Below are 19029 nucleotides of genomic sequence, written 5' to 3' on the forward strand. Positions count from 1 at the left end.
TGTATACTGATAATGGAGCAGACATGGGGCTGTGTTGCCCAAACACACACAGCACTAGGGTGGCAATGTAAAAGGATCTGGAAGTTTTACTGCACCTTCACAATGTATATGACCAAATTCTGCCCTGAAATAAGTAAATCCAACTTCCACTGAAATCCAGAACAACTGTGCTTACCTAAAAAAGGGATGAATTTGCTCAGTACCAAATCTTATGAGACAACATGCAACGTGTTCCCCACTTACAAAGATGTGCTATGGAGATTCCCTGAGCATGTGTCTGTAAGCAGGGAAAGCCAGTTTCTTGATTACAGAGATGCACTGTGAACATTCTCAGTGGCATGCTTCCAGAGATGCTTCACAGAGATTCCCTGGGGCATCTCTCTACTAGTGGGGACAACCAGAGAGGTGCTCCTGGAGTTTAAAGGACCTGATCCTGCATGGGAATTCCCAGGATGTACAGGATTGGGCTTGTCAAGCCCTGGGAGCACCTCACTACAATGGCTGTAGAGCACAGGAAGCCTGGTGCCTGCATGCTTTTGCCTTAAAGGAAACAGACATCTGTTGCTAAATAGTAGCAGAAATCATTACCACTGAGGTTTTGGCCACAAATTTGGGGCATCTGTGGCACAACGAGGAGCGTGGATGTCTGCTTGCTTGCACTTTGTGCTGCTAGGAAAATGTTTATGGTGCCACAAAGGCGATGCCTGATTCCACCCTAAAAGGGACAGAATTTCTGGAAGCTCTTTGTGCTCAAGGGGATTCATAGATGCTAGGGTTGGAAGGGACCTCAACAGATCATCGAGTGAGACCCCCTGTCCTGGGCAGGAAAGAGTGCTGGGTCAGATGACCCCTGCCAGATGCCTATCCAGCCTTCTCTTAAAGACCCCCAAGGAAGGCGAGAGCACCACGTCCCTTGGAAGCCCATTCCAAATTTTGGCCACCCTTACTGTGAAGAAGTTTTTCATGATATCTATTTTAGATCTGCGCTCTGTCGTTTGTGACCATTGTTCCTTGTTAGCCCAAGAGGAGCTTTGGTGAACAGAGAATCTCTGAGCCCTTGCTATGTTGAGGAGTTCGTGACCCCTTACGGAGCTATTCCCAAAGACACAGAGTCACTGTCTGTCTCAAAATTTATTCAGCATGCTGGGCACCCTGAGCGAACTCAGAGGCCCCGAATAAAAGTGTCAGAGGCATTTTATAGTTTACAGACAAGATGCGCGTGCAGGTGGGAATTTTCCACTGTGAAAGAAAACAAGATATCGGGTCAGTTTGAGAGACCCTCAATTGGTTCAAACTGGTTTTTGGCTACGTGCTTGTTTTTGAGACGCTAACTAATCCTTGATTGCTTCAGACTTTAAGACGACTAAGGTTTAGTCATTCCAGAGTCTTATCAGGCTGTGTTCATGAAATGCTGAGTCTTGCTTTGTAGTTGATTTCTACAGTATTATCTATGATCTTGTTAGAAAATTTCTACAATTCCCCCCTTTGATCCTGGCCTTCAAAGGCCAGGATCACTTTGCAAGAGTGTTATGAGGCCATTCTACATTTTGGTGAGGATTGACAGCTAGTAATTTAGGGGACGACACTCGCCAAACTGAGGTCCCCATTCCACTTTTGAAATAGAATGATTGTTCCCCAGGGTTAGTAGTTTTACTTTGGATGTAAGCTTGACTTGCCTCTATGGTGGGGTCTGCACACCAAATTTCATTGCTATTAGCGTAATACCCATACAGCTTACATTGACCTGGGCCTGTACATGACAGCGGAAGCCCCTTTAGGCGGGACTTGATTAACTTTGTCTCGAACTTGTTTGGTGTTAGTATACCCTAGTTGGGTGCCAGGATAGACTCCTGCGAACCGGGTGAGACTGCAGGGGCACCCGATTAATGTGGACAGACAGACTACTAACACAAATGTACTTATGACAGTACTTGCAATTGTCCATTGACTGTTGGATCTCTGCAGCCAAAGGGGAGGTACGCGATGAGGTTCCATTGGGGTAAACACTGCAGGTTTCACGTATGTGTGATGGATCCATGAATTCCTTTCGGCGATTTTGATTGCGGAGTGGGTGGTTAGTAGGACTTGGTATGGTCCTTCCCACATTGGCTCTAGGCAACTTTTCTGTCATGGAACATGGACCCACACGTAGTCACCGAGACTGAAGGGGTGTATCTCGCAATCAAAGGGTACAGGTTGCTGAACGGCAGCACGGCGCTGTAAAGAAGTAAGCTGCTTCTGCAAATAAATCACATAATGGGTTAAATTCTCATCCCCGGCTAGCAATCCTGTAGCTGGAGGAAGGAAACCACAGGTAATGGGAGGTGGATGACCAAACAAAAGCTCATAGGGAGATATCTTAACATCAGCTCTAGGTGCGTTTCACATAGCAAACAGTGCAAGGGGCAATGCCTCGGGCCACTTAAGCTGAGTTTCCGAACACACTTTGCCTAGAAGGGTTTTTAGAGTCTGATTTTCCCTTTCCACCCCTCCAGATGATTGAGGGTGATAAGGGGTGTGAAGCTGCCTAGTGATTCCCAACCGTGTGTAAATTGTTTGTAAGACCTGGGAGGTGAAGTAACCTCCTTGATCTGAGTCAATGACTTGAGGTATACCAAACAGCGGAATAATGTCCTTTAGAAGTGCGTAAGCGACTTGCTGATGAGAGGCATGGGTGGCAGGAAATGCCTCCACTCAATGGGTGAGCTGATCTCACACTACTAAGGCATATCTGTATCCTCGGCACCGGGGAAGTTCGATGAAGTCTATTTGCAGTGTCTCATATGGTTGATATGCCCAAGGTCGGCCCCCAGGTGGGGCTTTTCTCTCTGGGCCAGAGTTGAATGCTGGGCAAGTGGGGCAGACACTGGTCACTTGTTTAGCCACTGCATGGATCCCAGGGGCAAACCAAACTCGGAGAATGGTTTCAGCTATGGCAGTTGCCCCATAATGACCTTGCCCATGGACTATTTGGCACAGGGGCCGCTGTAATGTTTTAGGCAAGATGGGGCGGTCATCGCTAATGTACCACAGTCCATCTTTTGAATAAGCCCCATAGAGATGTTTCCAGTTTTCTTCTCCTCCTTTGCACGCTTGCTCATATCCTTCCAAGGCTCTGGGTGTCTCCCACACAGGAGCCAGGGCGTTGAGACTTAGGGGTTGCTGAGCAGCAGCTTTGGCAGCAGCATCCGCCCACTCGTTTCCTTTAGCCTCAGGCATGCTCCCGCAGGTGTGTTCGGCGACATATATTACAGCTATCTGTCTGGGTTTCTGGATGGCTTCCAGGAGCTCAGAAACCTGAGCGGAGTTCGCAATCTTTGCTCCGGAAGAAGTAATGAAGCCTCGCTGTTTCCATAATTGCCCGGTGGAGTGGCAAATTCCAAATGCATACCGACTGTCAGTGTATACGTTTAAAGTCATCCCCGTTGCCAGTTCACATGCACGAGTTAAAGCAATCAGTTCAGCTGCTTGTGCACTCAGCCGGGGAGATAAGGGCTTTGCTTCAATGATGTTGAAGTCAGTGACGACCGCATACCCAGTCCGAAGAACTCCAGCTTCTATGTAGGAGGACCCATCCACATAGAAGACTAAGTCAGGATTGTTCAGGTGCACATCAGTGAGGTCATCTCGGGGCTTTTCCATCATACGAATGATGGTGCAGCAGTCGTGATGTGGCTCTCCATCCTCGGGATGAGGCAAAAGCGAGGCCGGGTTGAGGCTAGTACAGCGTGAGATGCACATGTTTTCAGCAGCTAGCAGAGTCACTTCATACCGGGCTAAACACTGGTGAGAGAAGGCTTGAGTCTTTTCTTTAGTCATTAGGGCTTCAGCTTCATGAGGAACCCTGACTTCAAGGGGGTACCCCATGACTAGCTCTTTCGATCGCTCAACAAGCAGTGCTGCCGCTGCAATGGCGCGCAGACAGCTGACTACCCCTTTTGCCACTGGATCTAAGGTGGCAGAATAATAAGCGATTGGGTGTAGCTTAGGTCCCAGTTTCTGGGTTAGGACTCCTGAAGCTACTCCCCGTTTTTCGTGAACAAACAACACAAATGGCTTCTCGTATTTGGGGAGTCCTAGAGCAGGGGCTTGCGATAGCTAGTGTTTAACTTGGTGAAAAGTATGGTCTAACTCGGGGGTCCATTGAACCACTTCAAGTTCTCCTTTCTGAGTGGTCTCTACCAGAGGCTTAACCATCTCTCCGTAAGCAGGGATCCACAGCCGGCAAAATCCAGCCACTCCTAAAAAGGCTCGCATATGCCTCTTAGCGGTGGGCTTTGGCAAGTCTTTTATAGCCTTTACCCTTTCATCAGACAATTCCCGCAGTCCCTCTGAGATCACACGCCCCAGGTATGTAACCTTCTTTTGTCAATATTGTAATTTTCCTGGGGATACTTTATGTCCTCCTACAGCTAATCCTTCTAATAGTCTTAAAGTGTCCATCCGGCAGCTTACCTGAGTCCATGATGCTAGTAGTAGGTCATCTACATACTGTACAAGCACTGTATCCGAGGTAAGTATGATACCTTGTAAGTCTCTCGTCAGGATTTGGCTGAAGATAATAGGACTCTCGGTGTATCCTTGGGGAAGTTGTGTCCAGGTTAAATGTTTTCTCTTCCAAGTGAAGGCAAAAAGGTATTGAGACTGGGCTGCAACTGGGATTGAAAAGAAGGCAGCACACAAATCAATTACTGTGAATCGAGTGGCCCACCACGGGATGGAGGTAACAATAGTGGCAGTGTTAAGAACTACGGCAGCTCTGGGAATCGCGTAATCATTTATAGCACGTAAGTCTTGCACAAAACAATAAACAGGCTTGCCATCCTTTCCTAATTTAGGTTTCCTGACTGGTAACACGGCGGTATTGCAAGGAGACTGCACTCCACTAAAATCCCTTTCCTGATGTATTCATCTATAAGGGGCTGCAAACCATCTTCTACTTCTTTATTCAGCAGGTACTGAGGCACGCAAGGCGGGACTCCCCCCTTGGTTTGAATAACAACCGGAGTGGCAGACTTCAGCAGTCCTACATCGGTGGACTCCCAGTCCCACAATGTGGCTAGCAATCGTTGTAGTTCCACCGGTAAATTTCCCTTTCCCCCCACCCCCGAGGCCAATGCCCCGGCGAAATAAGGCAGTTTGTCAATTGATAATTCTAAAGTTATTCCCTCCGGACTACAGCGCAGAGTGGCCCTCAGCTTACACAGTAAGTCCCGTTCTAATAAATTCATAGGAGCACGGGCAGACAACAAAAAGGAGTGTTCACACGACAAGGGTCCCATTTGGACTCAAGTAGGGGCCCTTCTGCTAGTTTTGAACAACCCCCCCCCACTCCCATCACATTCTCAGTTCCTTCCTCAATTAGACCTGCACGCTCATGAGTTGTAGGTAACATAGACATAGTAACAATCATATCGTTGCTCTCCTACTTGAATTGAGGCAACAGGGTCACTCTTATTGCAATTTATAGTTACCGCAGGGCAGACTGGGTGAGGGTGGTCAATTGGGTCATTGAGTCCTTCTTTCCTGTGAGTAGTTTTTGACACCGGCTCCTCGTGTCACTGGTCCGGAGGGAGCCCCCGTTCTGAGATGGCTCCAATGTTCATCCCCTTCCTCTGGGGACACTGTCGTTTGAAGTGTCCAGGTTGTTTACAGTGGTAACATACTTCACTGGCCCTTTGAACTGTGGACCACCCCTCGCCCTGGTTTCTCTGACCTAAACCCCTTTGTTGAAAACCCTCCCTGGCCCCTTCCCCTGTTCCATCCTCCTCCTGACATTCTGTGCATCATTCCCTCAACCATTGCAGCTACTAACTTAAAATCTTCCTTTCTCTCCTTCTTTCTTTCCTTCTCCTTTCTCCCATCAAACACATAGCTTGCTATGTTTCTTATCTCTAGCATACTCATTCCTTCCCACCCTGGAGTATACCTGCAGAAATGCTCCTTAATATTGGGAGCACTCTGGTTTACAAAGGCTGATACCAGTGGAGGCACATGCTCTGGTTTATCTACATCAAGACGAACGTATGTCTTGGCTGCCTCACACAAACGGGTAAAGAAGGTATCCGGATGCTCCTCAGGTCCCTGTTTGCAGGCATGGAATTTTCCCCAATTCACAGGCTTTTTACTCGCTTCATCAAAGCCTGCTAGTAAATCATTCCAGGCTTCCCTCAGGGATGCCCTTCCCCCGGGGGTGTTGTAATCCCAGTTAGGTTCATTAGAAGGCCAAGGATCTCTGTTTGCTGCTGAGGCAACAGCCCTGGCACAGTCTAAAACTTTAGCCCACTCATCTGGGGTCAGCAGGGTATCCATGAGTTCCTGCATGTCTGACCAAGAAGGGTCATAAGTATGGACTATGCGCCGAATAGTCCGTCCTACTTCATCAGGTTTTTCCCGAAAAGAGGGGATTTGTTGTTGCAAAATGAGGAGGTCCCCTCGGGTGAAAGGCACATGAATTAGAGTAGGGCGAACCTGGAAGCTGCCCCCACCATCCACAAACGGGACCGGGTAGGTTCTCAAAGGAGCCTGAACCACCGCATTCAGGTGTTCCTTCCCCTGGCTGGGTGGAAATGCCTCCCCCACAGGACCCCAGCTCCGGGTCCAGACAGAAGAAAAGCCTCTGGAGGCAAGGAGCCCGGAGCCAGCGCTGACGCCACGGGAGCTGCAGCGCTCTTGTCAGGGGGCAGGGGTTGACCGGGGACAGGGAGAGCAGGGTAGAGAGGCTCAGGGTCATCTTCAGACTCCACAGAGACTGAAATCGGAGGATCATAAGGAGGTGGAGGGGTAGAGTAAAGAACCGGTTTTGGGGCTTTTCCGGCCAATTCAGCCCACAGGTACCAATAATCCATCTATTGAGGTTTTAAAGCTACCAATTCCATTCGAAGGAATGCCAAACGAGACCAATCAAATGAGCCAAATTTCGGCCACTGTTTATCTGGAGCACCTTGTTGAGTTAAGACAGGCCACTCCTGTGTACACAAAATACAAGCACGCTTCCTGCCCATGCCGGACTGCACCGGCAGATTCCCTTCTCCCCAAACCTGGAGAAGCTTCCCTAAAGGAGATCCCGGTGGGACGTTTGAAGCCAATTGTCCCATCCTCCCGAGACTTAAGCACTCTGGTCTATAAATTCCTGGGAACAGCTACCCCTCATGGCGGGCCCCCACTTACCCGACGCCCGGACCGAGCCCTCCGAATGGTGACAAACTCACCTATGCCAGCTGAGAAGGCTGGTCTGGATGACGAGCAGCCAGGTCAGCACACAAGGGGTCCCATCTGGGTCGCCAAAATTGTTGAGGAGTTCGTGACCCCTTGCAGAGCTGTTCCCAAAGACACAGAGTTGCTGTCTGTCTCAAAATTTATTCAGCATGCTGGGCACTCTGAGCGAACTCAGAGGGCCCAAATAAAACTGTTAGAGGCATTTTATAGTTTACAGACAAGATGCGCGCGCAGGTGGGAATTTTCTATTGTGAAAGAAAACAAGATATCAGGTCAGTCTGAGAGACCCTCAATTGGTTCAAACTGGTTTTTGGCTACGTGCTTGTTTTTGAGACGCTAACTAATCCTTGATTGCTTCAGACTTTAAGACGACTAAGGTTTAGTCATTCCAGAGTCTTATCAGGCTGTGTTCGTGAAATGCTGAGTCTTGCTTTGTAGTTGATTTCTACAGTATTATCTATGATCTTGTTAGAAAATTTCTACACAGCTTGGTTCCCACACACACTCGGTGGAAGGGCTGGCGTCTATTGGTCTCATGATTTTAGAACTTAATTTTAATAGAAGTAAGGCAAATGTGGCAAGAGGTAGCGAAAGAGTGAATGAAGTAGGTATGTTGCCCAGTGGAGTCAGGCCAATGCTCAGGATCTCAATATTGGGCTGTTAGACAGGAGGTCTGCTCCAGGTGAAGATAGCGTCCCAAGGAGTCAGTCTTCACTTTCTCTTTATGGGGCAGACTACCTATGATCTCCTATGGGGAAGGCATGTCCAGGCAAGGTCAGTCCTGCGCCAAAGGGCTCCAGATGTTCATGCTGGGCGTGTGCAGCCTTGGCACAACGTTGGGTTGCCTCATCTTTTGTTTCTTGAATGGGAGGGTGGTTCCAATGCCGGGGTCCTTGGGCGAGGGACTGGTTTTGATGGTGGGGTGATTTAGTAGGGGGTCCTGGTATCATTGTGTTTCACTCATCCATTCCCTCTTTTGTTTCAGGCATTCAAGGAAAACCAATTTACATAGGAGGGGCAGGTATGAGTCATAGTTGCAACATACTGTATAGGGCAGGGGACACAAAGTGGGGGCTTGACATTACTTGACATCACTTTACAGACATAGACCTAAATGATATAAATTGAATATAAAACAGTAGAAATTAGTACAAAAATAATAGGAACATAATATAATACAATATAAAACAGTACAAAGCAATAGAAACAGAATAGAACACTATTTACAATATAAAAAGGGTCTTCTTACTATGTGGGAGTACAAGAACTACCCTTAGCTTAGGTGGTATTACTTGTAATAACATATAAGGGATAAAGAGGGCAGTGAGGACATCAGAAATGCTTAGGGGAAGGGGAGGGAGTGTATTTTAAAATACCAAAGAAGTAAAACTAGGGTTTTTGCTACATGTATGTGACAGTGTGAAAGAAGACAGTCCTCTTGCACCAGGTAAAATAGCCTTCTGTGGTTTAACGGTGAAAGGTTGCAGTGATATTGAATCAGCAGTTAAGGATTACCAAATACTAGATCATGCTACACCCTGATGGCTGAAGACTGCAAGCAATGACCCCCCTGAAGATTGCAGATCACAAAGCCTGTTCTGTGTTTTATGTTCCAATAAATGTGGCGTTGCACCTGATCCCCTGGTAAGTTTTCTTTTTGTTTTTAATTCACACCATCCGCCCTGTACACACAACAGGACGATCTAGTTGGGGAGGGCCCTGCTTTGAGCAGGGGGTTGGACTAGATGACCTCCTGAGGTCCCTTCCAACCCTCATTTTCTATGGCTCTGTAATAAAGTCTTGGCACATGATGCACATGGGGCTGTGGCTATATGGCCAAGCATGGCCCCAGGGACAGCCCTGACTGCAAGCCTGGAGTCCACGCCAAGCAGCTTGTCAGGGCTCGGGGGTTGTGGGCTGGGGCCAGTGCCCCCAGCAATACTCTAACTAGCAGCTCCCCTCCCCCCAGCCCTCCTCCTGTCTCCCCCAGCAAATGTCTGGGTTTCTTTCAAGGATGTAGCACCTAGCACCCAAATGCCTGGGATGTTTAGGAGAGAAAGGTTTTCTTTCCCTTCAGACACATTGTCTGTGCACTGATTTGAACCTTATCCAGGGGTGCTCTGCTACCAGCCACAGCCCCAGCAACACTGGAAACACTTTGCAAGGGGCTCCGTCATGACACTGGTGGTGGTGGTGGTGCTCAAAAGGCTCGGAGCTGGGAGCCAGGCTACTGCCTTGGCCCTGATCTCCCCTGAAGGAGATGTGAGAAGGAGTGACACTGGGGTGATGAGGGAAGAACCCTCCAGCACTAAGAGCTGTCTCCTGAGAACAACACAGTGACCAGGGACGGGTCTGTGCCACAGACTCTGCTCGGCAGTGTAGGGTGCAGGGCTCTGTTTCTCCCCTGCTGTCTGGGTGGCCTGGGATCTCAGGGCCTGGCTTTGGACTGTGGCTTGGATGCTGCACGGCCCAGTGCACAAGACTTCCTCGGGTCAGGCTCCTTATACACTCTTACTGGGAGCTGCTGGATCAGTGGGAGCTGTTTTTAGGGTTAGGGTCCTGCCCCAGGGCAGTTGGACACTGGCAGTCCGACCAGTGCATGCTGTGTAGAAATGGGGTGGACCTTAGGCCCCCCATATAGGCTTAGATTGGGGAAAGCAGCAGCGCTGGGCTCACAAGGTGCATGTGAGGCTTTCCCAGCCAGTCCTGGAGTCAGCTTGCTCAGGGTCTTCTGCCTGAGGCTGCTGGAGCAGCCTGAACTGGGGCTGGGGCTGAGGGTATAGTCCATGGCCGAGAACAAGCAAGTGTGGAGCTGTCTTTCTGCTTGGGAATAGTACGACTCCCTATTAGTGCTATATTTCGGGCAGAGGTGCGTGGTCTCCCCCACGCTGCTTAGAAGCTGGATGAAGCCTGGCAACCCCACATAGAGTTGGATCCGGGACGTGTTTTGGCACCAAGGACATTTGCAGCTGGGCCCAGCGATGGGCTTTTGTGCTCTCCAAGCCACTTGCTGTCGCCAGGCTGCGTGGGGTCTCCTGCTGGAGCAGGCTGAGCTGTGCTTAGGGTCCAGGTTGGGGTTAAAGTTAGGGTTAGGAAAAGGGTTAGAGGTGCCTTCCTGCTCGGAGTTGGTCGGACTCGCACAGATGTGTTTTGGGCACGGTGAGGGAGGGCAGTCCATGCACACAGAGAGCGGCCTGCACCCCCGGGCCCCCCGGCTGGGTGTAGGCTGGGAGACCTGCCAGCATTGGGTTGGCATTTCAAGGGGCTGGACTCTACTCTGCCGCCTGCGGGCTTTCCAGGACCGGTGCTGACATGAGGCTTCTCAGGCTGGGCTTCCGGGGGTTGCTGCAGTAGCCTGAGCTGGGCTCTGGGTGCCGGGGTGGTGCATGGCCCTGTGTGTGGTCCCCGCCTCTGTTTGGAGAAGGGAGGCAGAGCAGGCCGAGGGAGAGAGGCAGGGGTGCAGCTGCTCAGCAGGGGTGCATTGCTGTGCACATAGCTCCATGCAGCGGGGACCTTAACCATTGCTGATTTTGGCAAGGGTGAAAAACAAGGTGATTCTGGCAAAGTGGGAGAGAGAACTGGGCACTTCCTCCACCTGCCCTCGATTCGGGGCCATGCCACGTCTGGCATGAGGCATGTCCGTTCCCAGGCAGCGTGGAGAGCGGGCGAGGCGGAAACGGAGGCCGGGCTGGCGGCCGGGGGGGGCGGCAGCGCTGGGGTGGGGGAGGGGCGGTGGGACCGGTGGCCGTGCGTTGCCGCGGCGGCGCTCGCATCATCGCGGCGCCGCGGGTTCCAGGCAGTTGGAGGCGGAGGCCGGAGCGGTGCTGCCGGCTGCCCGGTGTCTGCAGGGACACGGGTAAGGCGGGGGCGCAGAGCGCTGCCCCCTCTCCCGGAGGGAGGGCGCCGAGCCACCGCACCCACCCAGCCCAGGCACCTGGAGACGCGCTCTCTCCTCCGTTTTAAAGACATCCAGAATTAAGCACAATCCCGGGTCAAGTCCCCGGCTGAGCATTCATCTCCTCGGTGAAATCACCGCCCAGGGGCACGAGTAGCTCACGCGTGTCCGTGCGATTTTGAAGTCCTGTCTCGTTTCTGATCCCAGTTGTCAGACGCCAGCTGAAGAGCGACAGGAGAACCGGTCGGAGGGAGGATTTCGCTCTGTGATCCTTCCTTGAGGATTGAGAAGGTCAGGATCGGGTCCTCAGGCACCGCTGCCAGAGGCAGAGCTGGGGGGAGCGAGGGTCTCTCTGCTTTCAGGCTCGTGGCCGGTATTTGGAAAAAAGTGAAGAACAAACACGGAGCCGACAGGACCCTTGCTTTGGAGAGAGGGGCTGGCAACCGTCCCCTGCCAGCTGTGTGTGAGGGAGCAGGAGCTGGGCATGCTCTGGAGGCCCCCTCTTGCCCAGAAAGTACAGTTTGCGCTCTAACCTTGTATGCGTTTTATCTTCGATTCAGCCACCTCTTCCAGCTCAGGTGTCGCAAGGCTTTGAAACGCCTCCCGGCCAGGGCCGCTTCCCCCCAGGATGGCTGAAGCGTGGTGCACGGCCCGCGCGGACGAAACCACTGGGTGCAATCCGCTTAGAGCCACGTTTATTGATGGCGCCGAGCGGGGGACTTGGTCTCTCCTGGGTGATACCAGTCATGAAGACGAGCTGGAGGGAGAAGCCAAAAACAGTTGTGAGGTGGAAGAAGCGGAGTGAGGAGGGTGGCAGGAGTTTCTCTTGCACGTCAGGAAAGGGCCCGCGAGGGCAGGTCTGGGAGGAAGACGGCTGCTGGCAGGGGCAAGCAGAGAGGGGAAGGGGCAGGAGGGCGGGCGGAGAGGTGCCGTTTTGTGCCGGGGAAGGGGCTGTGCAAGAGGATGGCTTCCAACACGCTGGCATAGTCCTTTCCAGGGGTAGGCGTCAGCCCCATCTGAGGGCAGCGACTGCGGGTCCAGGCGGCGAGGAGGGAGGCGTCAGCGCGGGAGCCGAAGGGAGGAGTGCGAGGCGCCCGGAGGGCCAGCGAGCATCCGCCCAGCAGCGCTCCATCCCGCGGGGCAGGTGAGGGGCCTGCAGCGTGCCGCGGGGGCTTGCCATGCCTGTGCAGGGGCCTGCAGAAAGGGGCAGGAAATGCAGCGCCCTGCAACGTGGTGACCCCCGGCCTGGTGCTCTCTCATACCCCCGCCAGGGGGTTGGACACATGCGCAGGTGCTGAAGCTCCCCAGCCCTCCCCGGTCAACCAGTGTGGGCCAGGCTGAGTTTGCAGGGCGGCCAAAGTTGTGGCAGTGCTGGGCGCAAGCAGGTGCCAGGGAAGGGGCCCCTGTCCTCCTCGGCCTGGCACTCCCAAATCCCAGCCCCAGGATCTATCACAGGGGCTTCAGCCCCTGGCCCCTCAAGAGGGCCAAGAGATGCGAGGCAGGAGCGGGGAGCTGGGTGTGCAAACCAGCTGCAGGTCTTCGAGCCTGAGCCCAGGGCTCTCCCCGCCTGCCAACCTGAGCACCAGGGATGCTGGTGGCCATGGGTGAATCTCAGGGTCCATGTGCCTGTCACCTGGGTGAGCAGGGGAGGGGGCAGATGGGTCTGGAGGGGGTGCCCTGAGCCCCAGTTCATGACTGCTCCGGTTGGGTGCCAGGATGGACAGGCTGCGGCGGATGTTGAGGCGGAGGTCGGCCAAGGTGGTCAGCGTGGGAGCAGAGAGCAGCAGGGGGCCTGGGCAGGAGGATTTGGGCCCCGCCTGCCTTGACGATGAGGGGCCCATCAAGGCCAGGAGGTGGCTGTGCCCCATCTGCTGCCATAGTAAACGGGCAGCTCCTGGCAGCAGGAGAAAGCAGGAAAGGAAACCCACCACTTCCAGCACCAAATGGAGGTGGCCCTGGGTACGTCGGGGCAAGCAGGAGCCGGCTGCAGAAGAGCGCCAGGCAGACGAGCTGCGCAGCTCCCCGCCCCTGTCACTGGGGAGCCTTGAGCCCGACCCTGCAGCCACAGAGCAGGAGGCAGCCCCCTGCACAGCCGGGGACCAGGGCCCGTTCTCCCTGGCCCACGAGCTGAGCGAGCCGTGCACCAGCCCCAGCCTGAGCTGCGGCTCCTCCTGGGACGACTCGCACAGCTCCCCGGAGTCCGGGGGCACCAGCCCGAGCCGCGGCTCCTCCTCGCGGGACTCCGACAGCTCCCCGGGGTCCCCAAACACCGGCCCGAGCCCCAGCTCCTCCTCGGGGGACTCCGATAGCTCCCCGGAGTCCCCAAACACCAGCTCCAGCACCAGCTCCTCCTCGGAGGACACCCACAGCTCCCTGGAGCGCGGGACCACCCCGGCCCCTGGCGCCAGCCGCACAGGTGAGGGGCCCGCCGGGGGCCAGGAGGTCTCAGGGCCCTTCGCTGGCGAGGCCAAGCAGACCCTCCAAAAGTTGCACGGGGGGATCCCGGTGAAGGCGAGGGGGCTGAGCCACACGAACCTCCTTGTCCGTGTGTCAAGTGGTGTCAGTGTGGATGGGCTGAGCGGGGAGCCAGGGTCACTCGAGATGGGGACAGGCACCTCCCGGGGGAGCAGCGAGAGTCCAGCCTCCTCTCAGCCACGGGGGCAGAGGCTGCAGGGGTGGAGGAGGGTGCTGGAGAGGGACCACGTGAGACTCCTGCTGACAGGGCTCTTGCGCTGGCAAGGGCAGCACGGCGCCATCTCTGCCCCCCGCGCCCCACTTCCCTTCCTCTCAGGGGTCCTGGACTCTCCCGCTCCCCTTTCCTCCCCGCTGCAGTGACTCCCAGACCGGCCACTGAGGAAGAGGACGAGGACGGGGACGAGGAGGAAGAGGAAGAGGAAGATGGGAGTCCACCTGAGGAAGCTGCCCTCCTCCTTGTGACAAAACACCTCCAGGAACCAGGGCAGGTATGAAACTTCCCCAATGGGGCCAGCCCCCACTCAGCCCTGCATTGCCCCATCCAGCCCATGGGGAGATCCCATCCCTGGGAACCTGAACCCACAAAGGGGGACACTCAGCCCACGAGCTCGGCTCCAGGTGGGTGTGTTTGTGAAGCCCCAACTGGGTCCCCTCCCTCCACACACACTGCCCCTGCCCCCCACCCCGCCGGCCCAGGACGAGGTACATGTCAGCACAGTCTGGCACCCGGGAGGCCCGAGTCCCGCAGGGGGTCGGGGAGGAGCAGGAGGCCCCTGGCTGAGAGCCTGCCTTTGCCCGGGTCCCGCTCCCTTTAGAGGCTGGACGGGAAGGATGGGCAGCGCTTCCTGCTAGCAATCCTCACCCTGGGCACAGTGGCGGAGCAGAGCACGGAGGTGGCCATGCAGCTGGAGGGCCTGAAAGTGCCCCTGGTCGAGAAGATCGTGGTGCGTAGCATGCAGCGCGGGATGGTGTGGAGAGGGGGAAGGAGAGGAGAAACGGTCTCGTGGGCCAGGAAGGAAGGGAGAGGTGGAGATGAATGAGAGCAAGGGCCAGGCATACCTGGGTGTCGGGCCGGGGCAGCAGACAGGGGAGATTTTGGTAGAGGCCGGGGGCAGTCCTGCTTTTGGAGGGCAGGCGGGGGTGAGAACAGGGAGCAAGCGGGTGGTTTCACAGGCATGTTTGCGAGGCCGTGGGATGGAGAGGACCAGCTCGGCTGCGTGGGTGGGAGCAGGACGGGTGAGGCACCTCCCGGGCTGGCTGGGGTCCTGCCGCCTGCACCTGGAGCACTGGGCGGTCTCCCGTGTGGGACGTGGCTGTGGTCTGTGGGGCGCTAAGCTCACCTCGCTCTGGGTCTCCCAGGAGCTGATGGAAAACATCCCTGCGGAGGCCGACCGAAGGAACATCCTCGCGTACAGCATCGACGCCATCCGTAGCCTCAGGTAGCGGGACCTCTGCCCGAGTCTCCGAGCTCTGTCACAGGCCAGGGGCAATCCTGCCGCTCAGGACGTTATTCTGGCTGACACCTGCTCCTCTCTCTTGACAGCGACCTGAAGTTGAGCCTGGAGCCAGCCCTGGAGTCGCGCCTCCTGCGGGCTGCGATTGAAAAGAGCTTCCTGGCCATAGGGCACGAGAGCCACCGCAACCAGGTAGGGCCCCCTGCCACTGCCCTGTCCCACAAGCCACCCCCTAGCACGTGTGGCCCCAGGCTCCGTGACACTGCTCCTGGGCTGCCCCTCCCCTTCCAGGTCATGCAGCGGCTGTACGTGGAGTACTTGCAGGGCCTGCTGTGCCGCTTCTTCTTCAACGCCCCCGGCCTGGGCAAATTGTGCTCCATTTGGGAGGTGAGCATGATGCAGAGGGCTTGGGCTCGGGGAGGGACAGGCTCCAGCCCCGTGGACTTCAGCAAGCCTCTCTCAAAGCGTACGGCAGACTGTCAAGCCTAAACTCAAAGCCTGGGCCCCGAGGAGGAGGCTGCTGGGTACAGCAGGGGCACGTCCCGTTGATCTGAACATCTTCGTCCCACAGCACTTAGCATTTTGGATCGAGGCACCCGATGCCCAGTACCGAGCGCTGGGCATGAAGATTGTCACCGGGGTGCTTGCCTTTGCTGTCCAGCTCCTCCCTCAGTTTGAGGTCAGTGAGGGCCTGCCCCCAGTGGTGTCCTGGTCCTCTCCCATTGTGGGGGCCCTCCTGGGAGTGTCAGGTCAGAGCTGGGAACTGAGCTTCAGACCAGGCCCCCTTGCTCTTTAGGGGTCTCTTTTGTGAGGCTTGCTCGAGGCAGGGTCAGCTCTGGGCCTGGGGCCTTTGCTACCCTGCAGCAGCAGCAGCAGCAGCAGCAGCAGGCACAGGGAGTCCTCCTGGGGCCCTGAGCAAGACCCCGGGCTGGAGGTTGCCATGGGAAGAAAGGGAAGGGGGAGGTGGAGGGAGACAGCTGGGCCTTGGGAACATGGGGTGAGGGAGGGTAGGACGCTCATGGGTGCTCTGCTCCTCTCCCCCTGCATAGGGCTCCCCAGATTTGCCTGAGGTGGGGGGCATGGCAGCCTGCCTGGGTCTCTTCATCAACGACCCAGTGGAGAGCATCAGCTGCTACGCCAGGGGGAGCGTGTATTGGCTGGCGCAAATCCTCCTACACCAGAGGGGTAAGGACGTCCAGCCAGAGCCCAGGACCTGAATGCAAAGAGCGGCCCCCAAAAGCCTCATCCCAGGGGCTGGGCGAGACGCTGCGTCCCGCTCTGTCCATCCCCCGCCTGGGAACAACTCGGGGTGTCAGTGCTCGTGACCTCAGCCCTGCCACCCCGGTGCCCAGCTGTGGCCCTGCAGGCTGCGGTAATGCACCAGTCCTGGGCGTCCCGTGCGGGGAGGAAGGAAGATTTCTGGGACCAGGGAGCCCATCCCAAAGCCCTCCCCAGCCCTGACTGGTCCCAGGACCCCATTGGCTCCTGCAGAAGGATGCCCTCCCAACTGGGGCCATGCTCTACACGCTGCCGTAAGCAGCGCCAGAGCCGTGCTGGGCAGACACTGAGCACCAAAGGTAGTTTGGCAGCTCAGAGCCACGTGTCTCCACTTGTTGTAGGCCAAGACGTGCGAGGGGCGGAGGAGCTGCGGTGCAGGCGCCAGGCGGAGCAGAGCCAGGTCCAGAACTACAGGGACCTGGCGAGAGTCGGAGAGGTGAGGATGCAGTGCCCAGCCCTTGCAAAGCTGAAGGGGGCTGGAGAAAGGCCTCCTGCTTCGCTCCAGCTCACAGGGCTCTTCCTGCTGTGGGTTAGAGCCATGCAAGTATCCAGGGCAATGTGGTGCCAGGACCCAGAAATGCAGCCTGTCTGTGGGATGCGCCAAGCCTTGCGTCCTCTCGTTTCAGGGCTTGAGAAAGATCTTGTTGGAGGAGCAAAAGAGATCTTTCCTGCAGAGAGTCCTTGCAGCAGTTCATGGTGTCCAGATGCACGTCAGCCAAGCGGGGCTGGTCTTCCTCTACGCCATCCTGGGGGAAGCCGGCCGCTTGATCGGGCACAAGGTCAGCAGGCACATTGGGGGTGCTGGAGAGTGAGTTCAGGGGCCCTGTGGGCCCCCTCAAGGTGCTCTCATCCCATTGCCAGGTGTGGCGGGGAGGGGGCACTGTCACTGTCCTTCAAGGACCAGCACGGGCTCTGACTGCCTCTTTGCCCCTGCAGGAGAAGCAAATCCCCGTCAGGGTGGTCGGCAAGCTGCTCCTCATGAAGTGCTTCAAAGAGCTGCCTCAAGAGCTGCAAGGGCACAGCCTGCTGGCCGGCTCCTCCGCGACCCCCTCCTCCCTCCAGCAGCCCACGCTTGCTCCCGCAGGTACCGGCCTGTGCCCTCTGCCTGTGGGGAGCAGGGATTTGTGTGAAGAGAGGCGGTGGCTCGCAGCACTGACGCCGACCTGCTCCCTGCCGTGTGTCGGGTACTCTCCCCTCCGCCCCAAAGAGACCAGCCCTAGCGTCCATCCTCCGCAAGACGTTCCTCTCTCCTCCTGTCCTTGGCAGGAGCCTTTGCCTCATGCCCTGCTGCCCCTGGACCAACCTCCCCCCCGCCTGCCCCAGTGGTGTGCATGGGCCTGCATGGCGCTGCCCCCTTTCAGAAAAGTGCCCCGGCAGCTCTCCCAAGCGGCGAAGCAACCCCGGGACAGGCTGGACCGGCTGCCTGCTGTGAAAGGTTGCTGTGGCTCGCGCAGGCGGAGACCTGTTCTCCCTGCTTCGAGCTCTCCCAGCTACGGCCTTTGTTTGGGCCTGGGGTTTTCCCAGCCGAGCATCTACATTATCTTGAAATGTGGCTGGGCAGCGATGCCTAAAGCTGTTCAGCTGCTTCCACGCAGGAAGTTAAGGATGGGCTATATTTTTTCCCTCGTTCAAATGTTCTGGCCTTTGTGTCACGGGAAAGCTCGCAGTCCCACCCCCTTGACATCAGAGCTTTGCATCCGGGTGGCAATGCGCGGACCTAATCTTTTGCTGCCTTTTTTCCCCTGCATGGCGACAGCTGGAGACCACCCTGACCCAGAGAACATCTCCCTGAGCGAGCACGACCTCCAAAACCTCCCGGGGAGCCTGGCGGCTACCGAGAAGATCTGCAACAGCGCCGAAGCCACCACCGAAACCACCGACTGACCAAAGTCGTCTTGTGTGGATGGCACGTCGCCCACCCCTGCCTCAGGGCTTTTGCCGGTCGCCAGTCGGGGCCAGGAAGGAATTTTTTCCCCCTTCGTTTACAGACCTCGCGTCTGGGGGTTTTCGCCTTCCTCTGAGGCACTGGGCGTAGTGAGACCAGGGCGGTGCCTGTTGTGTTCGTAGCCTGCCTTCCAGGCCTTTCAGGCCCACGGAGGGAGAGAAGAAAGCAAAGGCAACACGGGTTATGTTAAGCATAGAAGTTAAGAGTAGATGTAGCATAATAAAGTTAAGCTTAAGTGTCCTTTTCTAATAACACTTTGTGTCGCCCTCGTATTCCTGCGTCAAGTACAAGCTCGTGACATGCAAGGAAAGAAAGACACCAACATGATCCAATGCCATCAAAAACTCAGCTTCCACAGCCCTCAAGACAAACCTGGTATTTTTAGCTCAGGAAGTCACGGTCGAGCCGCTTGAGAAGCTGCTACTACTGTTTAACTGGGAAAGGCCTTTGTTCCTCAGAGGCGCCCCCTTGGGTGGGCAGGTAGGTGTGTAAAGAAAGCTGCAAAGGGTCGTTGCTTTCTCTGCTCCAGGCTGGTATTTCTGTCAAGGCCAGAGAGAGAAATAGGAAGAGAAATGGTGAGCATGGCGGCAGAGCCAAGACTTTGTGGCACTCAAGGCATTCCTGTGGGAATGGAAAGCCCCAGCTGTGTATCCCCGCTGGAACACAGGTTTCTCCCAAGTCTTTTCCATTGGGGTTGGCAGGGCCCTTTGATACCCAGGATATTTTCTGTGGTGCGAGCACACTGTTCACAAACGGGTCCTGAT

At 55.7% G+C, this 19029-nt stretch overlaps 1 protein-coding gene across 4 annotated transcripts; it reads left to right on the forward strand.

Annotated features, from left to right (window-relative positions):
- Positions 1 to 9783: 9783 nt before the first annotated feature.
- LOC149851830 (uncharacterized) lies at positions 9784 to 18507 on the forward strand. 4 transcript variants are annotated; one of them, XM_090030316.1, is made up of 15 exons: positions 10781 to 11074; positions 11321 to 11404; positions 12101 to 12257; positions 12829 to 13529; positions 13946 to 14076; positions 14404 to 14532; positions 14948 to 15027; positions 15132 to 15234; positions 15334 to 15429; positions 15614 to 15721; positions 16092 to 16227; positions 16662 to 16756; positions 16947 to 17099; positions 17257 to 17404; positions 18077 to 18507. In XM_090030316.1, the coding sequence occupies exons 4-15, from the start codon at positions 12830 to 12832 to the stop codon at positions 18202 to 18204; spliced, it is 2007 nt and encodes a 668-aa protein (XP_089886442.1). In that variant the 5' UTR covers positions 10781 to 11074; positions 11321 to 11404; positions 12101 to 12257; position 12829; the 3' UTR covers positions 18205 to 18507. The 4 variants fall into 4 exon arrangements, with proteins under 4 accessions (XP_089886440.1, XP_089886442.1, XP_089886439.1 ...); XM_090030314.1 differs by lacking the exon at positions 10781 to 11074 and adding an exon at positions 9784 to 10769 and having other exon boundaries at positions 11321 to 12257; XM_090030313.1 differs by having other exon boundaries at positions 11321 to 12257.
- The last annotated feature ends 522 nt before the right edge of the window (positions 18508 to 19029 follow it).

This window comes from Crocodylus siamensis, unplaced genomic scaffold (genome assembly GCF_052110815.1).
Source record: "Crocodylus siamensis isolate JL-2025a unplaced genomic scaffold, ASM5211081v1 HiC_scaffold_146, whole genome shotgun sequence".
Taxonomy (NCBI): Eukaryota; Metazoa; Chordata; order Crocodylia; family Crocodylidae; genus Crocodylus; species Crocodylus siamensis.

Coding starts and splice junctions, on each gene's coding strand:
- LOC149851830 (XM_090030314.1), top strand. CDS start 11,815: ATGGCGCCGAGCGGGGGACTTGGTCTCTCCTGGGTGATACCAGTCATG. Junction 14,533..14,947: donor CCCTGGTCGAGAAGATCGTG/GTGCGTAGCATG, acceptor TGGGTCTCCCAG/GAGCTGATGGAAAACATCCC. Junction 15,430..15,613: donor AATTGTGCTCCATTTGGGAG/GTGAGCATGATG, acceptor TTCGTCCCACAG/CACTTAGCATTTTGGATCGA.